Source organism: Apus apus, chromosome 7 (genome assembly GCF_020740795.1).
Source record: "Apus apus isolate bApuApu2 chromosome 7, bApuApu2.pri.cur, whole genome shotgun sequence".
NCBI classification, from domain to species: domain Eukaryota; kingdom Metazoa; phylum Chordata; class Aves; order Apodiformes; family Apodidae; genus Apus; species Apus apus.
The window spans coordinates 19,062,987-19,082,056 of record NC_067288.1 but is presented as its reverse complement, the minus strand read 5'-3'; the positions used below and the strand labels follow the sequence as shown (position 1 = coordinate 19,082,056).

Sequence of the window (19,070 nt, the reverse complement as noted above, 5' to 3'; positions counted from 1 at the left end):
TGTCTTTCCCCAAATATGCCTAATCCCTGAGCCCTCAGGATAAACCACACTTACGCTGAGGTTGTATTTATATGAACCTCCCTTGAGAAAGACCAAGGATCAACCTTTCTTGTAGTAATGATGAATTTCGGGTGTTGAGTACAGTCTTGAGCCACTAACAGGTTGCAGCTTTTATTGAAAGAGTATGTATGGCTCATGTGATCAAATGTTTTGAAATCTCCCTCGCTGACTTCACATGTAGCTGCAAAACAAAACCAGAAAACAAATGGCAGATGTGATGATGGCATGCATGCTGCTGCCAAGTATTGAAGGCCACATCTGTGAGATGAACTACCTAACAAACAGGAAAGAAACTTCAACATCTCCTTGGCAGAAGCTGTCAATTCTGCCAGAGTCTGTAAGGACAGGATAGCACTAGAGAATGACTACCAGATATGGACTACACTAGTATTGATTTTGATGACATGCTAAATACAAAACTCAAGCTATCAGTGACTGAAATGTACCAAATTCCTGAGAAACTGAAAATAGTAACCACAAAAAACCACAACAGTTTGTTATTTCCCATGGAGGTGTTAGGCACCAAACAGCTAAGACTCACATGACTCATTTTTGAAGAAAATAAACAGGACAGCAAATACATAATCTATCTTGTACCCATCATCTGATGCCTGTCAATTCAGAGACAGCACCATCTTAGATGGGACAAAAGACAACCTCTAGGACTTGCAGACAGGAGTGATTCCTGAACTCTGAATATGTACCTAATTTGGAAGTCTTTTCATTCATCTGCCAACAAACATGCTTCTAAGTGCAGGAACAAGCAGTTGAGAAAGCATGGTGAGAGACACTATGCTTCCCTGTAAGACCACTACAAAGAAATGCAAGGCCCAGTCATGGCAGAAGAGGGATCTACTAACATTACTTATTCATGAGATGAGCATATAAGTAATATTTACATTGATCTTCTTGTGCTATTTGTGAAGCTATTTTGGGAAATAAATTCCAGGCAGTGATATCTTGAGCCTCATAAGTTGGAGATGGGCCTAAGGGCAGAGTGAATGGTATTCGGAGTGCCTGATAGTAAAGTGTTACCTGGAAAAGCAGAAATGAAAATACATTAAGATAAATTGAACCATATTTCTCAAGAGATGACTGCAAACAAAAAAACACTCATATCTTGAAAAAAAAAATTGTGAAGATGCACTTTTACAATTGCAGTTGTGTTAGTCTCTCCAGGATAACCCCAAAGCTAAAGCTTTTGTGAGGAATCATTGCCTTTTCTTCTAGTCACACTTCTTGACTTTCTGAGAAACTGTTAAGGATATTGGAAAGTAACCAATATAGATGAAGTTTAAGTGATAATTAAGTGACTTCTTAAAAAATAAGGTAACAAGTTAAGTAACCGAGTAAGTCAATGGATGTATCTTGAAAAATGAACACTATCCATTACAAGCTGAAAACTGCCATGATGAGCACTGGGGTAAGATCCTTCACTGTAGCTACAAATTACATTTACCAAGAGAATCAAATTAAAGCCTAGTGTGCCTGCTTCTTCATTATCATATATTAAAGATCCTGCAACACTGAAGCACCATGGAAGGTTAAAAACACACTAATTTCCCTGTGTATGAATAGCTAGCTGCTACTAATTTGCCAGAGATCCATAGGGAAAATTTTTCAAAGTGGTGCATAGGGATTCAGTGGACAAGGACCAATTAATCAATGGGATTCTGCAGATCCAGCCTGTGCAAGCTGCTCTGAGAGTGTAACTAAGTGCTCCAGTTTGGTTAAGGCAGAACTGCATTTGTGGCTGTCATAACTTGCTCAGACCTGTCTCATCAAGTGTGGTTAGTGCAGATGTGGGACTTGAGTGCCAACACAGATAGATGCTCTACATGGTCGCAACTGAGTCCAAGGTGTTTTCAAAGCCTTCATTATCTGTGCTGAGAGATCTATACATCCCACAGAACTCATCAGACTGGGTAAAATGAATAAAAGCATGAGTGCAGAGGAGTCCTACTGGAGACAATTTGGGCCTAACTGCTGTTCTCAGCTTGAAAATGAGGTATTTGACTGGAGTCGGATTTTCAACTTATTGCTACTTTACACCAAAGGAGCACCAAAGGAGTTCTGTTCTATGTATTTCAAGACCCAGATAATGCAGTCGAGTATCTAGCAACTCCTCTGAAAGGGAATGTTTTGCCTTTTTTTTTTTCTTCTTTACATTAAGTATCAAAGTGTTATTAATTGAAAACCCGTTCAAAGTAAGGAAAAGGACAATAACAATCGACACGTACCCCAGGAGCTTTAATTACTGTATCAATTGTTCGTGGAGATGTTGCAGCTGCCCTTACTATAAATTCATGAGATGGATTTCTCTGATGTGCTTCCGAGAAGCCCAACACAAATGCGGCACCAGGAACGTATTGCATAAATCTAGAAGTAAACAAGATGTGACAAACTCAGGCACATGAGCAAAAGCAGACGTGAGAGGATGAGGACTACTAGCAGTTCTGAAAAAATCTGAGAAACAACAGAAGAACTGAAAAGTCAAAGAAACAATACTTTGGGTCAAATCAAATAGTTGATTTTAACCAGGGGTAACAGACTGGTCTTATTTTTCTCATTTTAACTGAGCATTTATTTGTCACTGAATAGAGGAACATTTAAAAATAAAAAGACATTTCGAACTAAAATATCAAATCATTTAATATGTAAAATGAAATTAAATATGTCAAGTTTTAAAATATGTGGGGTATATCTTTTAACAAGAAACGTGAAGAAAGTAGAACACACTCACAAAATACTTTTGTGCCATTGAACTTGTGTTTTCCATTTAAAAAAATTCCCAAATATGTTTGGATTGGAAAATTATTCCAGTTCTTTCAGTGTTTTTATAAAGCCAACTAACCTAAAAAAAGGCAAAACAATAACTTAAGAAAGAGTGAATTACATACGCAGTGCTTGTCTTTTTTATCCAGGATGGAAGGTTTCCCCATTGCACCTTCAGCTGCACAGCTGGCTTTCTTGCCATTTGGCCTGTGGTAGCCATGGCTGCTATCCTGTAATCCTGGCACTCCTTGCCCCATCTCAGTCTGGCCTTTACAAGGAAGGAAACAGTCACCCAAATTCAAAAGAGAATCACAGAATCACCCTTGACTATTTAAAAATGCAAGTTTTTCTTCTTTCCTGAATCTTCACATCAATTCTTAATGTTTCCAAGTCTTCCTTTTACTCTAAATGGGCTCACAGAGAAATTTTTACTACATCTGGAAAAATCTAAGGGATAGTAGAAAAAAATTTTGCTACACTGTGCATAACTACATATACATGTTCCTGTCTCAAAGTAGCACCTGGAACATCAGGTTTGTCATAATTCCTGAGATTTCCCTAGACTTGGAAATTTCATAATCAATGTATTTTTTTTTTTCTAGAAGACAACTGCACCAGAATTTCTGTTCACCTTCCCTATTACTTCTTGATTTGAATCCCACTTTTTTCAATACTGAAATATCATGCTGAATTTTTTAGTGGCAGCTTTGAAAAGTAGAGGTTTGCAAATTTGTTTGATAAGACCTCTTGCTTTAAGAGGCACATGGGAAGCAGAGCACAAGGAGATGCAAAAAAAGGAAAGACCTGTTTGTTAATTTATAATGCCTTCTCAGGTGTTAACACATTACCCAACTTTAATATTCCCATCTTTTAATATAAATCCTAAGAAATACAATATATCAAATGCATTTGAGTTGAGAGTCTTCTGAAATTAATTATATAGAAAAAAAAAGCCAAATTTGTAGACAAGCAAAATCTTACTATAGCAAATAATAAATGGGTAGTATTGAAGCAGTCAGGTTTTGAAATATTTTTATACTTCTACAGTTCATATTTTGATGTGTCTTCAAAGTTTTGTTTGTTGTTTGTTTGTTTGGTTTTTTTTTTCCAGATTCTGAGGTGGTAGATTTTTTATTTCTTTTTAAATATTTTTTTTACTTTTAATTCAAAAGAATGGTGAAAGGTAGGAACAATTTTCTGAAATTTCACAATCTGTGGGAAACATTTCAAAATATGTATGTTTCTCCTGTTTGCTTCTTCTAATCAGCAGGTGCTCTGCACTTATTAAAAAAACTCTGAGCCTTTTGGATGTCTCTCTGGGTGAAGCTGTCTGTGTGCTTACCTGTGCTTTCAGAGGCAGTATTACAGCATCAGCACATGCTTTCCAATTGGTTTCAGCCAGCTGAACCACAACTAGTTGCACATCAACTTTGGCAGCATCACTACGAACATATGTTGTAGCTTGATAACCTTGATTTCTGTTGTCACTCCTTACTGCCTGTGCCACAATCGTAATGCCAGGTGGAATGATGTCTCCCAGGAAGTTGCGCTGAAAAACAACCCCCAACCATCTGTGCTTAAGTATTTCTGTGTATTCACTGGCGAGCCCACAGTCCAGGTTATGTGCGCTGATAGCAGGAACCAGCCCTCCTCCTCCTTCACTGGTTTAGTTTGCAGTACATATTTCTGTATGCCCAATATTGAAGAATAAATTTGATTGAAATCTTAATTATTTCATTACCACGAGAAATTTTCAAAGACCTGGTTGTTGTAATGTGGATATGACTCTTGTAAACTATCTTTATGCACTTAGTAAGATTTTGTGCGTTGCTATTTCGAATTGCCTACAACACATACTAGATACCTACATAGCCCTATACACATTCACAACTATTTTTTTGTCCTACAGCTCCTTCAAGCCAATTGATTATTTTGAAATCCTTCTTAGTATCAGAGTTCCCACAGACACTGCCTGCATTTGCAGAGCTATTTTTTCTATTATTATGTAGATAACTTACCTTAGTACAATTATAGAATACAAAGTGTGTAATAAAGATGGTCTGTGCTTAATGGGACTTTACATTTTACCAGTCAGCAAAGACCATGGGGAATCTGATTTTAGCTATACTCTGCATGCACTCACGACCTCAGGTCTACATCTAAAAATAATTAGGTGGACTTAAGTAAAAAAAAAATAATAATCTTTAAATAAAACCTATTATTCTCTGCATTTTTTACCTGAATGCAGTGTATTTTGCATTTTGGGATTTCATAGGGAAAAGAAAATTAATTCCCCTTTAACTTACAATGTCATTCCCTTCAATTTTCTAATTTCTAAATCTAGGTTTTCACATAATGCGAACACCTTTAGAAATGAAGGAAAATATACCCAAGAAACCAGCAAAAAAACCCGCCTAAAGCCAAAGGACTTTGGAAAAAAGGTTTTCACAGGGGGAAAATATCTCAGTGGACTTCAACTTTCCATTGAGAAACTTGACTTACAGTGTTCCCCCTGAGCCTAACTCCCTCAGCTGGTTAGAGTGCCACCACATCTACAGCTCCTGCTCATCAGCCAGCAAAGCCTCCTTTGTACCACACGGACAGCAGTACCTCACGCGTCTGGCTGGAACCACAGCTGTGGTCACTGCTGACTCCTCTGCTCACGTGGCTCCTCCTTGATCTGTGGTCAGAGTTTTCTCCATGGTTATGGTGGTGGCTGCTGCTCCTGCTGCCACTGCTGCTGCTGTTGCTGCTTCCCGACTCAGAGGAAGATGATGATGAGCTGCTTGCCATCTTCTGATCTGGATGCTATGAAACAAAATATGTTAAAAAGCTATGGCATGGCCTTAATTTTAAAATGGAGACATCAAAATCAGAAGTATCACCCTGCCATGTAGACATTGATTGCAAATGGCAATATCACACTGTTCAGGTCTAATGTTAGGGAAAATAAAACCTGACACTTAAGTAGTCAAACATTTCCATATTTTTTAGAAATAAAAAAGAGATTAAAATTTAATTAAAAAAACCTGTAAATCTTCTTCCTCTTTCATAAGCAGGATACATAATAACTTTACAGGTAACACTTAAAAAACCCACTACATGAGCATCCTTCTAAGATATACTTAAATACCTCTGTGCCATAATGCATACTGAACCTGGTTTCTGACACAATCCACATACATGATGATTTTGCCATGATTGCATAAAAACTGTGGACACAGCTATTCCTATTGGAAGATTTTGCTGTTTTATAATTTCCTTGTGGTCTTTGTTAACTTAGATTTAGCTGGATTATACAGTATCTACCCCAAAACTGTCCTGACCAAAATTTGAGGATTGCTAGTGCTGTAACAACAGAAGGATGTAGTGTAGTAGTTGGTATTTTAGTAATAAATATGCTTATTTTGGCCACTATCAGTGTTGATATCTGACAGTATGGAATGCTCAAGTGAAATGAACCAAACAAAGCCCTTCGGTAAAATGCTTGATCATATCAACTGTAGCCACCATGGGAATGTACACTTGAATTAGGGACCTACCCAATGGACTTGGGCAGACTTGAAATGGAGCTGGTATACTTTTGGAAGGTGATATTCCTGCAAAATTCCAAAAGAGGTTATTATCTACAGCGCAGTAAGGACGACCTCCAACCAGAAGTCAAACCATTAGAAAAATTTACCCCTTGTGCGGAAGTGTCGTAACTACTATGGCTGTTAAATTGGGACTTGTCATGTTTCAGCCCAGCTTGTCTGTCATATTTGCTGTGGCGATGGGAAACAACAACACTTTCACTGCTGCTGCTGATGCCACTACTGGTACTTCTGCTGCTACTGCTTCTACTCTGTGTTTTATGCTTCTGCTCATGGATGCTTCTCTCTCCTTCAGCAGCACTGGCATGTGGAAGTGATGTGGTCTTGGACTGCTTCTTGGCCTTATGCTTTATACCAGATGCTTTACTACTGCTGCTGTTGCTGCTACCTGTGCTCCTACTGCTGCTGCCTTTGCTGCTTCTACTACTGTTTCTGTTGCTGCCTTTGCTGCTGCTATTACTGCCTTTGCTGCTGCTATTACTGCTTTTGCTACTGCTGTCCTTGCTGCTGCTACTGCTTTTGCTACTGCTGTCCTTGCTGCTGCTACTGCTTTTGCTACTGCTACTGCTGTCCTTGCTGCTACTGCTGCTTTTACTACTACTACTGCTGCTTTTGCTGCTACTACTACTACCACCACTACTACTGCTGCTTTTGCTACTACTACTACCACTGCTACTACTACAACTGCTGCTTTTGCTGCTGCTGCTACCACTGCTGTCTCCAAAGGGATAGAATTTCTTCTCTTTAGCTTTGGATTGTCTTGTTTTCAGCTTTATCTGGGTGTCTCCCTGTGATGCTCTGTTGTCAGAGTCGCTGCTGGATGGGCTGCTCGTTGTACTCTCAGCGCTTCCACTGGTGCTGCTGGCACTGGACGATGAGCTTCTGGATTTTCTTGTCCCCTAGTCAATGGTACAAGTGGAAAAACATAATTATTTTTCTGTGTTCCTGCAGAGGGCTGTAATTAAATGAGATACAGAGAGCTATCAATCACTCTGCTGCCTTAAAAGATGAAATATATACGTGATAGCATTCCTTCAAGACACCCCAATAAGGCAAGTTCATAACAATGTGTTAAAACTGCATAAGTAGAACAATACCCCAAGAAACTGTTGATGATACAATGATATGTAGCAGATGTTGATATAGACACTGCTGTAGCTGTGACTATTTCAAGGCAAGATGTGTAGGTAGGTGTCATACCTTTTTGCTACAGTTGCAGAAGCTAGAAAGAATAGACCACCTTTTAGGCACACAACAGCTATTTTTTGTCTTACAAAGATTCTTAGAAAAACCTACAAAATCCACCTGCTCCTTCTATAGTTCTTCACCTGCAGGAGAGATGAATGCAAACAAAAGACCAGCAGAAAGACTTGTATAACCAAAAGTCTCTCTGTGTTCCATGCCCCCGCTTTTTTTTTTTTTTTTTTTAATTTTTTTAAAGCTATCTAAACAAAGGAGAATACTTAGTAAAAGAAACAGAAAAAAAACTAAGCTTTGTGTAATGTCTTCTATAAATCTAGAAGTGGAGTTTTACAACAGTACCTGGTCATAAGCATTATCAAGGATTTTCTTCACTCTTTTAAGGACTTCTTTGCTGGAAGATACTTGTGCCGCTGGATCTTCAAATGTTACTAAGCGTACCATTTTTGTAGGAGCTTGGTCTCCTGCTTGAATTGTAACTTGTATTTTTTCAATAGGTGCTTCTGTGTAGACTGAAATTGGATGATAATTAGTATTACGGTTAGCAGTAGCAACTGAATAATAGAAAAAGCCATTTTTTCCCTGTAATTTATTTAGCTGTTCCTCCCAAAATGAACAGATAATTATTGATTGATTACTTTTGGTATTGAGTAACTTCGTTAAAATTTTTTTTGTAATAGCTAAAGCACATACTGGCAATAAGAAAATTTTAAAACATTAGCATGATACTACATTCTTTTTGAGTCAATAAACAGAATGATCAGCAGATGTAAGTCAAGTAAATTGGATTGCTAGATAACTAGATAACATTATGGAGTAGTGAATTAGGTATCAGAGAGGAATTGAGGCTCTACTCTTGAGTTGTAAAGAATGGTCCAATGGTTAGTCCATTAGTTTGACACTTAGAGGACCTACATTCAGTTGCCTGCTGTGCTTTTACTTCTTATGATCATGGATTAAGACATTAAGGACTAGATCCTGGCAGGGTTAATCCATAATTCCCTTTAAGAGTCTGGGTTTTTTGAGTGTAGCTACAGGACACTGCGTCAGATCTGCTGCCCATGTCCAATTGCTCAGTGCTTGCATCCCAAATCCAATGATTCAGGACTCATCAGACATGCTCTGCAGGCACAGATCAGCTCTGCTTGATGCTGGCCATGCTGAGCGGCATCGCTGGGGGAGCTGGAAACTGCTGCTCAGAAAAAGCGGGGTAGAAAGGCATTCCTGCCACAAGCACAGTCTGTTGCCAATGCTGGTATGGCTGGCAGGTATTATGGTAGCTTCAGTGCTACTTAAGACACTAAAGTTATGTATGAGCATATATAAATATACATGTGCATATTCACACACATCTACCCACCCACCCCTTACTTCTGTTTTTGTGCGCATTTGTATTTACCAGGCTTGAGGGTCATTCTGAGGGCATGCTCGCCAACCAGGTAATAAAGAGGCACGTTTTTGATAAATGCTGCATGTATGCTTCTCCTCTCAATGCACACTTGAAACCCAAATGTACTTGCATTGGAGCACATGGACTGAACAAATGGTTCTTTTTGGGAAGAAGAGTGTCCAAAGGAAAGGGAATCTCCTGAAGAAACATCTTCTGCAGACTGTCTGTCCTGTTAGATAATAGAACAGTGAGAGGAATCTTTGCATGTTCTGAGTCCTGTTTCTGTAACAGCTACATCTATTCTACAGGAGGAATTAACCAGTGTATTTGAGATAGGCTGTGACATAGGACAACTTATTTTTCAATTGGACAAAATTATCAGCTGAATGGCTTGATTAGACTATCTAATGTAGAAAGGGCTTCAGGCTATAAGAACGGAAAATTATATCACAAATTAATTCTAAATATTTAATTTTGTTTTCCCAGAGTATTGGACAGTGTTAACAGGTTCTTGATAAATCCGAGCATGCTCTAGACTGACTGGAGTTCTTTCTTTTCATTTACAATTGGGTCAAACACAGAACCTTCATCTATGTCCAAGAAAATTATGACTCAGTTGAGGTCTGACATCAATGAGAGACTATATAAACTAGATGGTCATAGCACATGAAACGTTAGAAATTTCCAATCAAAACTATGCAATTTACATGTGCTAAGCAATGCTTGCAGAAGAACAAATTAAATTAATTACAATTAGAATGAAATCCATAAAATGAAAACTAAGATTTCCTGGAGCAAAGAAGCAAATAGCTAAAGACACTTAAAGCTTTCATTTCACATGTAATACAGGTTTGCAATTAATTTTTTACTCAGTTTATAATTTCTCACAAGATTAAAAACTTGCATAAACCCCACTGTAAAACCAGAATTTTAATGCTAGAGTTCTCTTTACAAAAGAAATTCTAATGATACTGGGAAATACTCCAGTTAGTGGAGCCATTTTTCAGTTGCTGTTCATTTAAGAGTAACTGTGGAGGGCTGAGTTTTCAGGAAGGGTAGCACTGAGGGACAAAGCAGAAGAACTTTGCTTCCAGGATATTGGAAACTGCTCTCACTGACTGTGTTCGCCTATTGATTTCTCCACAGGAAAGTGCCTTACTCATCCTCTGTTTGTCTCTTATTTTATCTGAAAAACTTTCAGAGTCACAGGACAACAATGAAACCAGAACAGAATAGTGTATTCTTCACCTCTGTCAGTCTTTCACTGAATGAACTGGCATGGTGAGGCCTTCAAAACGCTGGCCATCATAGAAAGCCTGTGCTGACTTTTACGGAAAACTGTAGCTCAGGAAGTCATTTGACTTGACACGCAAACTGCCATTCACCCTTGAGTCAGGATGTTTGTAAGTATTAAATTTGGCTCTACCAGTTGAGCAACGGAGAGTCTCGTGGAACATTTCTGACTGCCCAGGGACGTGATGCTTGCATAACGGTTGCAAAGTATTTTAAAGATTATGGGCCTATCCTGTAGATGGCAGTGTAAAATTAATTACCAAAGAAAATGCTTTCTCTTTTGAAAAAGTGTTGCATGTCTGATGTATTGCACTCCAGACTTAAAAATAATGTTACTATTGGGCTATTTGTGTTATTAGATTGAACCTGACTTATTTTCAGTGAAGCAATATTGGTCAGAGATGAATTGTACGTTTTCCTATGGAGAAAAGAAATAATCTCCCACTGATTAAAAGCCCAAAACAGAATAGCCAGACACTACATCATTTACCCTGATGTTATCAATATCGCCTGATGCAGAGTTTGAATCGAAGGACATCTTCATTATGTCAGGCACTGCTTCAGGTAGAAGAACTGGAGTCATCTTATTAGCAGACAAATCCCCAATATTTCGTGTAACAGCAAATGTCTTAGACCTGCAGAATAAACATTAGAGGGAACTTGTCTTGATAAAGCACTGCTGAGGAAAAGACCTGAACTATGCCTTGTAACATGTACTCAGCAACAAGCATCATACCTTGCAAATCCCTTCATAGATATTTACAGCATCTTTCAAGTTAGTTGTATTTTTCAAGGGCTGCTAAGAGTGAATAAAGACATGGACCAATCTCAAGGGCAGCTCAGTTAGGCTTTTAGTATCCCACTTACAGGTTAAAACCATTGCAGTTGATGGGATCTCTGCCTATGCCTAACACCTTGACAAACACTTACTAAGAAGCCTGTGGATTATATTCTTAAATTTTTGAGTTTCCTATTTTGATCTTCTGAACTTTTAAGTTTTTTAATTCATCTTCTGTGTGTTCATTGCTAAACTTAGTTCTCACTTCGACATTTTAATTGGGAGAATAGTGCCATAACTTCACAAAACAATATGGTGGTTACTAAATGCTGTTTCCTGTGCAATTTTTGTTAAAGTAGAATTAAAGAAAGGAGCCTGAAATAGTCCAGTGAAGTGTCTTCAGTTTGATCTAAATTCACTGGTACCCATGGCTTGGCAAGAGATCACAGAAATATGTGTAGGAAAGTTAAGAGCCTATTTACAGAAACATGTTCAGTACATTGTTTCCAGTGTTGTGGACAACAAGAGTCAGGATCCAGGATGAGTGACATAAGGTGCAGCATGAGACTGAAACTCTGATGGCTAAACATCTTGACCCCCTGGCTCCATACCCCATGTTTTTCATGGAGGTTGTTAGAGTGCTGTGATAACTGAGTTTTGTTTTGGGTCAGAGAAACATCTTGAATGCTTCAGGGAGATGAAAAACTATTTCCCTCAGCTAATAACATTGTGCCAGCTCTACCTTATTAGCCATTTAGCAGCATTAACATCCAGCTCAAAACTCCCCACGTGCTGTTTCTGAAGGATGAAGTTGATCTGCTTGCCCTGAGGCTTTTGTGGTCTGCCATTGGAGGTGCCTTTGTGACAGTGAATGGAAAGATGATCTACAAAATGGACTATTTTTTATATGGTCCACAATGTACTAACCTGAGCAATTCCAATCTAACCTATTTGAAAGATGAATTTGTATTCATTTAATAGCCCTCTCTTTCTCTTGAAGGCTCCTACCGTGCTGTGTGCACTGTAAAGCACACAATTGCACTTCATGTGGAACACCTCAATAAAATGTGTGTCACCTGTGGGCTTTGTTTTCTTTTCCATCTCTCTCTTTTTTTAGATAAGGACATGACAGCAATGCTCCACGCTGGGTGATAGGAGAACCTTGAAGAATAGAATCTGAAATAAAATATTCTCCCTAACAAGCTGAGGGGATAAAAGAAAATACAAATCATCTTGCATTTCAGATGGCTCATCTGGGTAAAGGGACAAAAAGGGAAATGGCTTTTATTTTAAACTTATTCAATAATTCAAATGACCACTGAACTGTAGGCTGGGTCTCCAAGCAGAAAGCCCTGGGGTTTCTTTTCCGTGTTTTTTTTTTAGTATTTTTTGTGCCAATAGTCTACTTCTGCCACCTAATGACAGTGGAGGATCGATTCCTCCCTGTTGAGCACAGAGAGCCGACAAATGTAGCTGCATCACAGGTGACACATGTCAATGTCTGCAGAATCACACGGCATAGTAAAAATAGGCTACAAGAGCCAGCTCTGGTGCTTTAACAAGAAAAACAGTCACAAAGAAGGCCTAAAGCTATGGTATGAAAGAATCTGTTCTCTCGGATCCCACACAAGGGAGGAAAATAGAAGGGAGATTTTCCAATATGTATTAGTGTATTTTTTGGATGAGGGAAGAAGCTGTGCTAAGCCAAATTCACTGCAGGGGTAAGGGACAAGCAATTCAGCTGTGTCAGGCCCACTGATGTTTCAGTGACTGTGGCCTTACATACGTGATCTCAATGTCGGTTTAAAACAAAGTAACTCAACAAAAAACTATTTTCCCAGGTTTTAAAGCATGACATTGTATCTAAATAAATGAGAAGCAAGAGACAATCCTCCAGCCAGATCGTTAGCTCTCCTTCCACTGTGGTGAAACGCAAATTTCTGCCTTTCCTACACATAATTTTTCTGACCTTGGTGCAAAGGTGTTATAAAAACAGAGATCTTGAACGCTGGTCATTTCCCTCCTCTGTCCCCAAACACACCATGCTGCCTTGAGAGCTCACAGTGTATGCTGGCTCTTCTGTATTTTCTTACATGTGCTGTATACATGTTGTCTATATAGAGTTGTAATTCTGTAATTTATCTTATAAATAAGTTGTCCACATGAAGCAATTTCTGCTTATCCTACAGCTAAAAGAAGCAAAAAAGTCCTATGATAGAACCTCTATTCAAGACTATGTATATACTTCAGTAGCCTGTCATTATGGATATGTGATATATTTGCAAAGTGCATTCTCTGGCAGCTCTCCATATTTATACTTTAATCACATGGCTCTAATTTTTCCCTGAAATTTATTTTATTTTTGCTTCTTCCTGTAAATTTTGTTTAAAAGTATGTTTAAGCAGCCATCTGTAGCATAACAAATAATTATGTTAAAAAAGCCTTTAAAATAACTATTATTTTTAATTAAATTTAACTTTGATAAAATTGAATTGAAATATATGCTATATATTCTCTCCATGATATGATTATTTTTTTTGCTCTGATTTTTGCTATAAATAATGTTTAGCCTGTAATGTGCTGATTTGTCTTGGGAATGCAATCTCACTATCACCAAAGGTTTCATTATTTTTTACTCCAGAGTCTGTGTTTGCTCACCTAAGTTTCTCTTTGCCTCCTGAAAATTTATATAAATCCCACAGCTGTGACAGGTTATAACCTGTACAGCATGTAGGATATAACTGAACTTAATGCTATTGGAGACTGTTTGCTTCCTGTGTCTGAGTGTGAGAGATGGAGGGGAAAATAATATCACATCCTGACCAGCTTTAATGACATAGTTGTATAGAAAGTAATCTGCTGACCATCAAGAAAATGTGCCAAATATTAAAATATTTTGACGAGAGCTCACAAAAAAACCAAAAAGCAAAGATTTCCAGAATAATTTCATTAGTGGAATTTAAAGCTAAAAAGGGAACGTGTCAGAATATCTCTAAAATATTGAATTAATTGGGTTTCTTATTCCTTGATGCATCTATGCAAAAGGAAGAGAAAGTCTATGTTAAACTAAAACTTTTTGGCTTGTTCTATATAGTATATATATGTATCCTCTGTAACATGCCTGCTTATTTTTCTTCATACCTTTACAATTTTACTTTGCTTGGTTTTTGACCTCCTCACTGATATGGTTCAATGTTACATTCTCTAGTTATTGCTTTGCCTTCACTTGTTCTCATTGCTGTTTCATTGCTCTGTGTGGTTTCCACTCACCATTTGTTTTGTAACAGTGAACAGGAATGTTTTTTGGGGAAAAACTGATGGTGCTAAAAGTTAGCTAGCGAGTATTAGCTTTCTCATATACTTGGCATTTTAGAGCTATTTCAGACTGACTACTTCAGTTTATAAATGATAACGCTGCAGGGTCTAGAGCAGGGCTTGGGCTGGAACTCATAGACTCCTCCACTTCAGTCCCCTGCCTCTAATACTGACTTTCTTTTATGCTTTCTGACAATTCATTTAACTCTTTTTGTGTCTGATTTGGTTTCCCCTTAAGTCAAAGGAGGAAAAAAACATTTTTATTTGGCTTTGTAGGGAAGATCTTTCTCCTAACATTTGTAGCTCTGCTTGAGGCTCTAAACTCCATGTCACTGACCGATATTCTCATTTCAGTTCAGCATCCTTATTGAGTTCATTGGTATCTGCCTCACCCTCTCCAACTGTGTGAGCTGGTGAGAGCAGGTGCCTGCTCTCCCTGATGACCTTGGGAGCAGACTGTCCTGTTCAGTTTCACATGAAACTGAACAAAACTTTTGGGCTGTGGTGTCCCAGCAGCTTACATGCAGCTAACTGATGCTCTATGAACTGCCAAAGCCCTCTCTGCATAGAGAACCTGATTATAATCATATTTGATGGAGTGGAGGAATGATCTTAGGGAGGAGGATGTGATGTTGAACACCTACTAGGACGGTCTGTGACCACTGAAGGGCAAGGGAGAATAATGATTAGCCTAACTGGTGGCTAAACTAAGGAGACCTGCAGAGCTTCTCTGGGCCAGCAGCCATGAATGCTAATTGCAGCTGGATCAAGCAACGGAGCTGTTTTGTTACAGCTGTATTCCTTGAGCAGAAACTTGTTAACATTTCTGTGAATTGTATAATAGATGATTTCTCTACTCAGTGATGCTTTTTCCTTTGTGATGAATTTTCAGCTTGTCTTTTTCAATATTTTTCATGTATGTGTGTGAAAGTTTTCTAAGCTTTGGTCTACTGCTTTGGTTCTTTGCACATACTCTTTCTGTTTCCTCCCTCTCTTTGTTCTTGTATTTCCATCTGTTTTCATTTGTTTGGCATCTGGCTACAACAGTTTTCCAAAGTGTATTGTAATTGCATGCATTGATAATAAATCAAGTAGACCTAACAGGCAAGAAAACCAAATGGCAGCCACAGGGAAACAAGGTAGAAACACAAGAAACACCAAATCCTTTATGCTTCAAGACATCAAATGAAAATATATATGTGTTATCTGTTATAACTGATAGGATTCAGCTGGCTTATATCTTACCTAGTGTCTCCAGTTCAAATATACATGTTGGAACAGAAATTTTATGCCGTTTATTTTTCAAATAGTTTATGGGTCTCAACAATAAAGAAATGCTCCTAAAGAGGTTTCTCAGGTGAAGACCACAGGATGAAATGCATATTTTCAATCAAAGCTTTGTTATATGTCACTTCATGTACAATAAACAAACTATCCCAATCATTGCCAGTTATCCAAGCTGTCAGACAAAGACAGGATCCCTAAGCAAATGCTCTTTTATTTCATGGAATGGTTTAGGTTGGAAGAGACCGTAAAGGTAATCTAGTTCCAACCCACCTGCCATGGACAAGGACACCTTCCACTAGACCAGGAAGCTAATTGGGAAAGACTCTACATTGCTACATAGAAAGATAATTGCTGTATCTTACCTTACAGTAATTACGTTAGTCTCATCTTTACATGGTGGAATTTCAATTTTGATATTTTTTTCCTTCATTTGAACAGTGGCAACAACATTCACAGGTACATGAGCGTTCATTTTGGTGCGTGCTTCCAACCCTGCCTGGATCATGTGTGTGTTGATCCCCATTACAAAGGTCATCTCCTTAGCCATGCTGAAAAAGTAGAATGAGGGTAAAATTATGTTCAGACAGCAAAGAGCTGTTTAATTTTTATGTAATCTGGCACATGGAATTGTAATTCTTTTATCGTATGCTAAATGTTTACCTTAAACTCATCTTAGACCGTAGCCTAATGTTGGCATTTAGTAACTCAGTCAATCTGAAATCAGACTTTGGAGAAGGTGTAATTTGTGCTTGCACTATTACAGAGAAAGAAAAAAAAGTGTTAAAAATCTCCCCCTAGTCCCAACAAGCATGTTTGTATCACTCAAGTCTTGAAATACATTACCATTTCCTGCCACTTTTGTGATAGAAGAGTAGTAGAAGCTGGTCTCTGTTGGGAACCCAGTGCAGGTGGGCACAATGCGGCGGATCTCAGAAGACAGTAAAGCCTTGGTCCACTGCCTTCCTACACCACTTTGAAGGCTACTGATTATTCTCTTTATCGAAGGGATTTTTTCATCAGGTCCGTACCACGCCCACGCCTGCAATTACAGAGTTCAACTTGTCTAAATAAGTAGAACTTGAATATTGTGATCCATACCATTAACTGTGCGTCAGGGAAAAGTCTGCCAGCAATTATTATAGCTAATCCTGCTCAAAGCTTGATGTTGTGTGCCTTGATTAATACTAAATACAAAAACTCTCTTGAATAAAAAGAGGAAGAGAATGTGTGAAAGAAATGGTATTTTAAAGCTTTTGATGCTTGGGTGGTGGTGTTTTCAAAATTATACCTGCAATGCATTTTGGATGGCATTTTTATCAAGTCCACCAAAGAACAACTCTTGGCCAAACATCTTCAGATATCCCGATGCAAAAGGTTTTTCACTAGAAAATGCCTTCCAGTCAGAAAGCTGCATAAGAAGAGGAAGAAAGTTTGATTCTTCATAACATTTGGGGAAGTGATACCTTAGAGATTTTATTTTTCCCAATAATTTACCTTCTTCAGGATTTCCTTGAAGTTGTAGTCAATCTCCCAGTCCCTGTCAGGAGAGTAACCCTTAGGAAACATCTCCTGCAGTCCTTCAATTGTTATTCCTACCTGTGGGAGTAATAAAGTGTAAATGCCAGTTGAATGATGGTCATAAGAAGGGATGAGAGGGCAAACTGCAGGTAGACCCTATTACCTCCAACGGATCAGCCACTCTTCCCAGGAAATGTGTCCGCAGCTGGGACATTGCCACAGTTGGAATTAAACTCCCTGCATTATTCAGTATCAAATATTTAGCTGCCAGTCCACTCATAAGGAACTCTGAAGATAAACAGGCAATAAAACACAGCATAGTTAGTTTTTAAAGCCACAATGTGCAGATTGAATCAATTTACTGATTGCATAATCCAACAGATATAGCATGATATATATGAAAGGCCAGAAAACCCAGCTATAAAGCTGATATTATAAAAGTCATGAAGAGAATAGTTTGCATTTTTTAATTATTAATGGGCGAAATTAGAAGCCCCCTGCTCATTTCATGGTGGTTAGGCTGTTTTTCTAGTTGGTTCTGCTATGTCATTTACATCCGGTCAGATTCTGTAACGTCTGCTTATGAAATGCTTTTATGAGACATCATTTAGGGCAACTTGACAAAAAGGATCAGAAATGAGAACAGATTTGCCGTTCTTTGCTAATAGTTTTGGGTAAGTGATATAGATGTCCTATAAGGACAGATGGTGAGGTGTAGATTTGTCTCTCAAATGACTTGGAAGCAATTTAATATATCTAATTCCAAATGCTGTAACTCCTCACATGAAATTCACTAACTGTTAGGTATCTATTAAGTGTTGAGTGAACCTTGAGCAACATAATTTGTGTCTATTTATTTTCTCTTCTTTAGATTTATCAACTATATTGTTCTTACATGCAAATAATCAGTGCAGAGCACAGTCATGTATTCTTCCCAATCTTGGCACAGGTCTATACAGTCCTGTTTTCTCAGTCAAAGCAATCTTAAGGCTTTTCTAAGTTTCCTCAGGTTTCAAGAGGAAGAAGGCTGACATGTTACATAGGCTTTTCTGTTGTACTTCCTTTCTTGAGGCCCTCCTCTCTCTTCTCTTCCTACCCTAGTTGGACACAGGGAAGTATTTTACAAGTCGCTCTGCTAAATTTCTGGTGTTCTCATATTAGACATAGGCACCATATACTGATTAAATCCCAGCACCACCAGAAATCAGCTTTTGAAATCCAGCACAGCCAGGATAATTGCGGAGTCCTGAAAGACCTAGACCAATAATTTCAGTACCTGTACAGAAATTACTGATGATGCCTATGTTACTACTTCAGCACTGTTCTCTGTTTTTCAGATAACACCTCACTTGTGAGTTAACATTTTCCCATTCTCTTTTAAACCTGTGCATGCAGACAGAGGTCTTGGAGGTCCTTTACCTTTGTGTACTTCTCACGCTAAGCTGTTTTGCATCAGATTACTGGGACTAATTTTGATTTCTATTTTCTCAGGACAGATTCCAACTAGTCACATGTTTCAGAAACTGTTGGAAAAGCAACTCTCTTAGTCTACTAAATCTGTATGAACTGGCATTTCATTACATCACCTTCACTGTTTTGCTGTGCGAAGCTCTGGTGCTACACAAAGTGCCAGGCACCATCTACCTACAAGATACATGGTTCAGTAACAGCTCCTACAACCAAAGTACAGGTACCAACGCCACCCCACTGATTTCAGAAGAATTGTTGGAGAACCTTCAGCAAGTAGCAAGGAGACACACCAGAAGCTCACATTTTACTGTTAGTCCTATAGAAAATAAAAAGTGATGCCACGGTGGGACATTACTAATAAACTCACTTGAGACTTGGAAATGTGAAGACT

At 38.4% G+C, this 19,070-nt stretch overlaps 1 protein-coding gene across 1 annotated transcript in view; it reads right to left on the bottom strand.

The window, feature by feature from the left end:
* The window catches only part of LOC127386984 (vitellogenin-1-like), a 42,519-nt gene that overhangs the window by 5,802 nt on the left and 17,647 nt on the right, over positions 1-19,070 (bottom strand). The window contains exons 14-31 of the mRNA XM_051624786.1: positions 17,373-17,497; positions 17,186-17,287; positions 16,980-17,099; positions 16,535-16,730; positions 16,352-16,445; positions 16,054-16,239; positions 10,802-10,946; positions 9,028-9,247; positions 7,971-8,140; positions 6,889-7,327; positions 6,518-6,816; positions 6,378-6,434; positions 5,446-5,643; positions 4,178-4,384; positions 2,961-3,103; positions 2,301-2,439; positions 960-1,095; positions 55-241 (exon numbers count right to left, since the gene is read on the bottom strand). Coding sequence (XP_051480746.1) covers positions 55-241; positions 960-1,095; positions 2,301-2,439; positions 2,961-3,103; positions 4,178-4,384; positions 5,446-5,643; positions 6,378-6,434; positions 6,518-6,816; positions 6,889-7,327; positions 7,971-8,140; positions 9,028-9,247; positions 10,802-10,946; positions 16,054-16,239; positions 16,352-16,445; positions 16,535-16,730; positions 16,980-17,099; positions 17,186-17,287; positions 17,373-17,497 — 3,163 coding nt within the window. The remainder of the gene's footprint in view (positions 1-54; positions 242-959; positions 1,096-2,300; positions 2,440-2,960; positions 3,104-4,177; positions 4,385-5,445; positions 5,644-6,377; positions 6,435-6,517; positions 6,817-6,888; positions 7,328-7,970; positions 8,141-9,027; positions 9,248-10,801; positions 10,947-16,053; positions 16,240-16,351; positions 16,446-16,534; positions 16,731-16,979; positions 17,100-17,185; positions 17,288-17,372; positions 17,498-19,070) is intronic.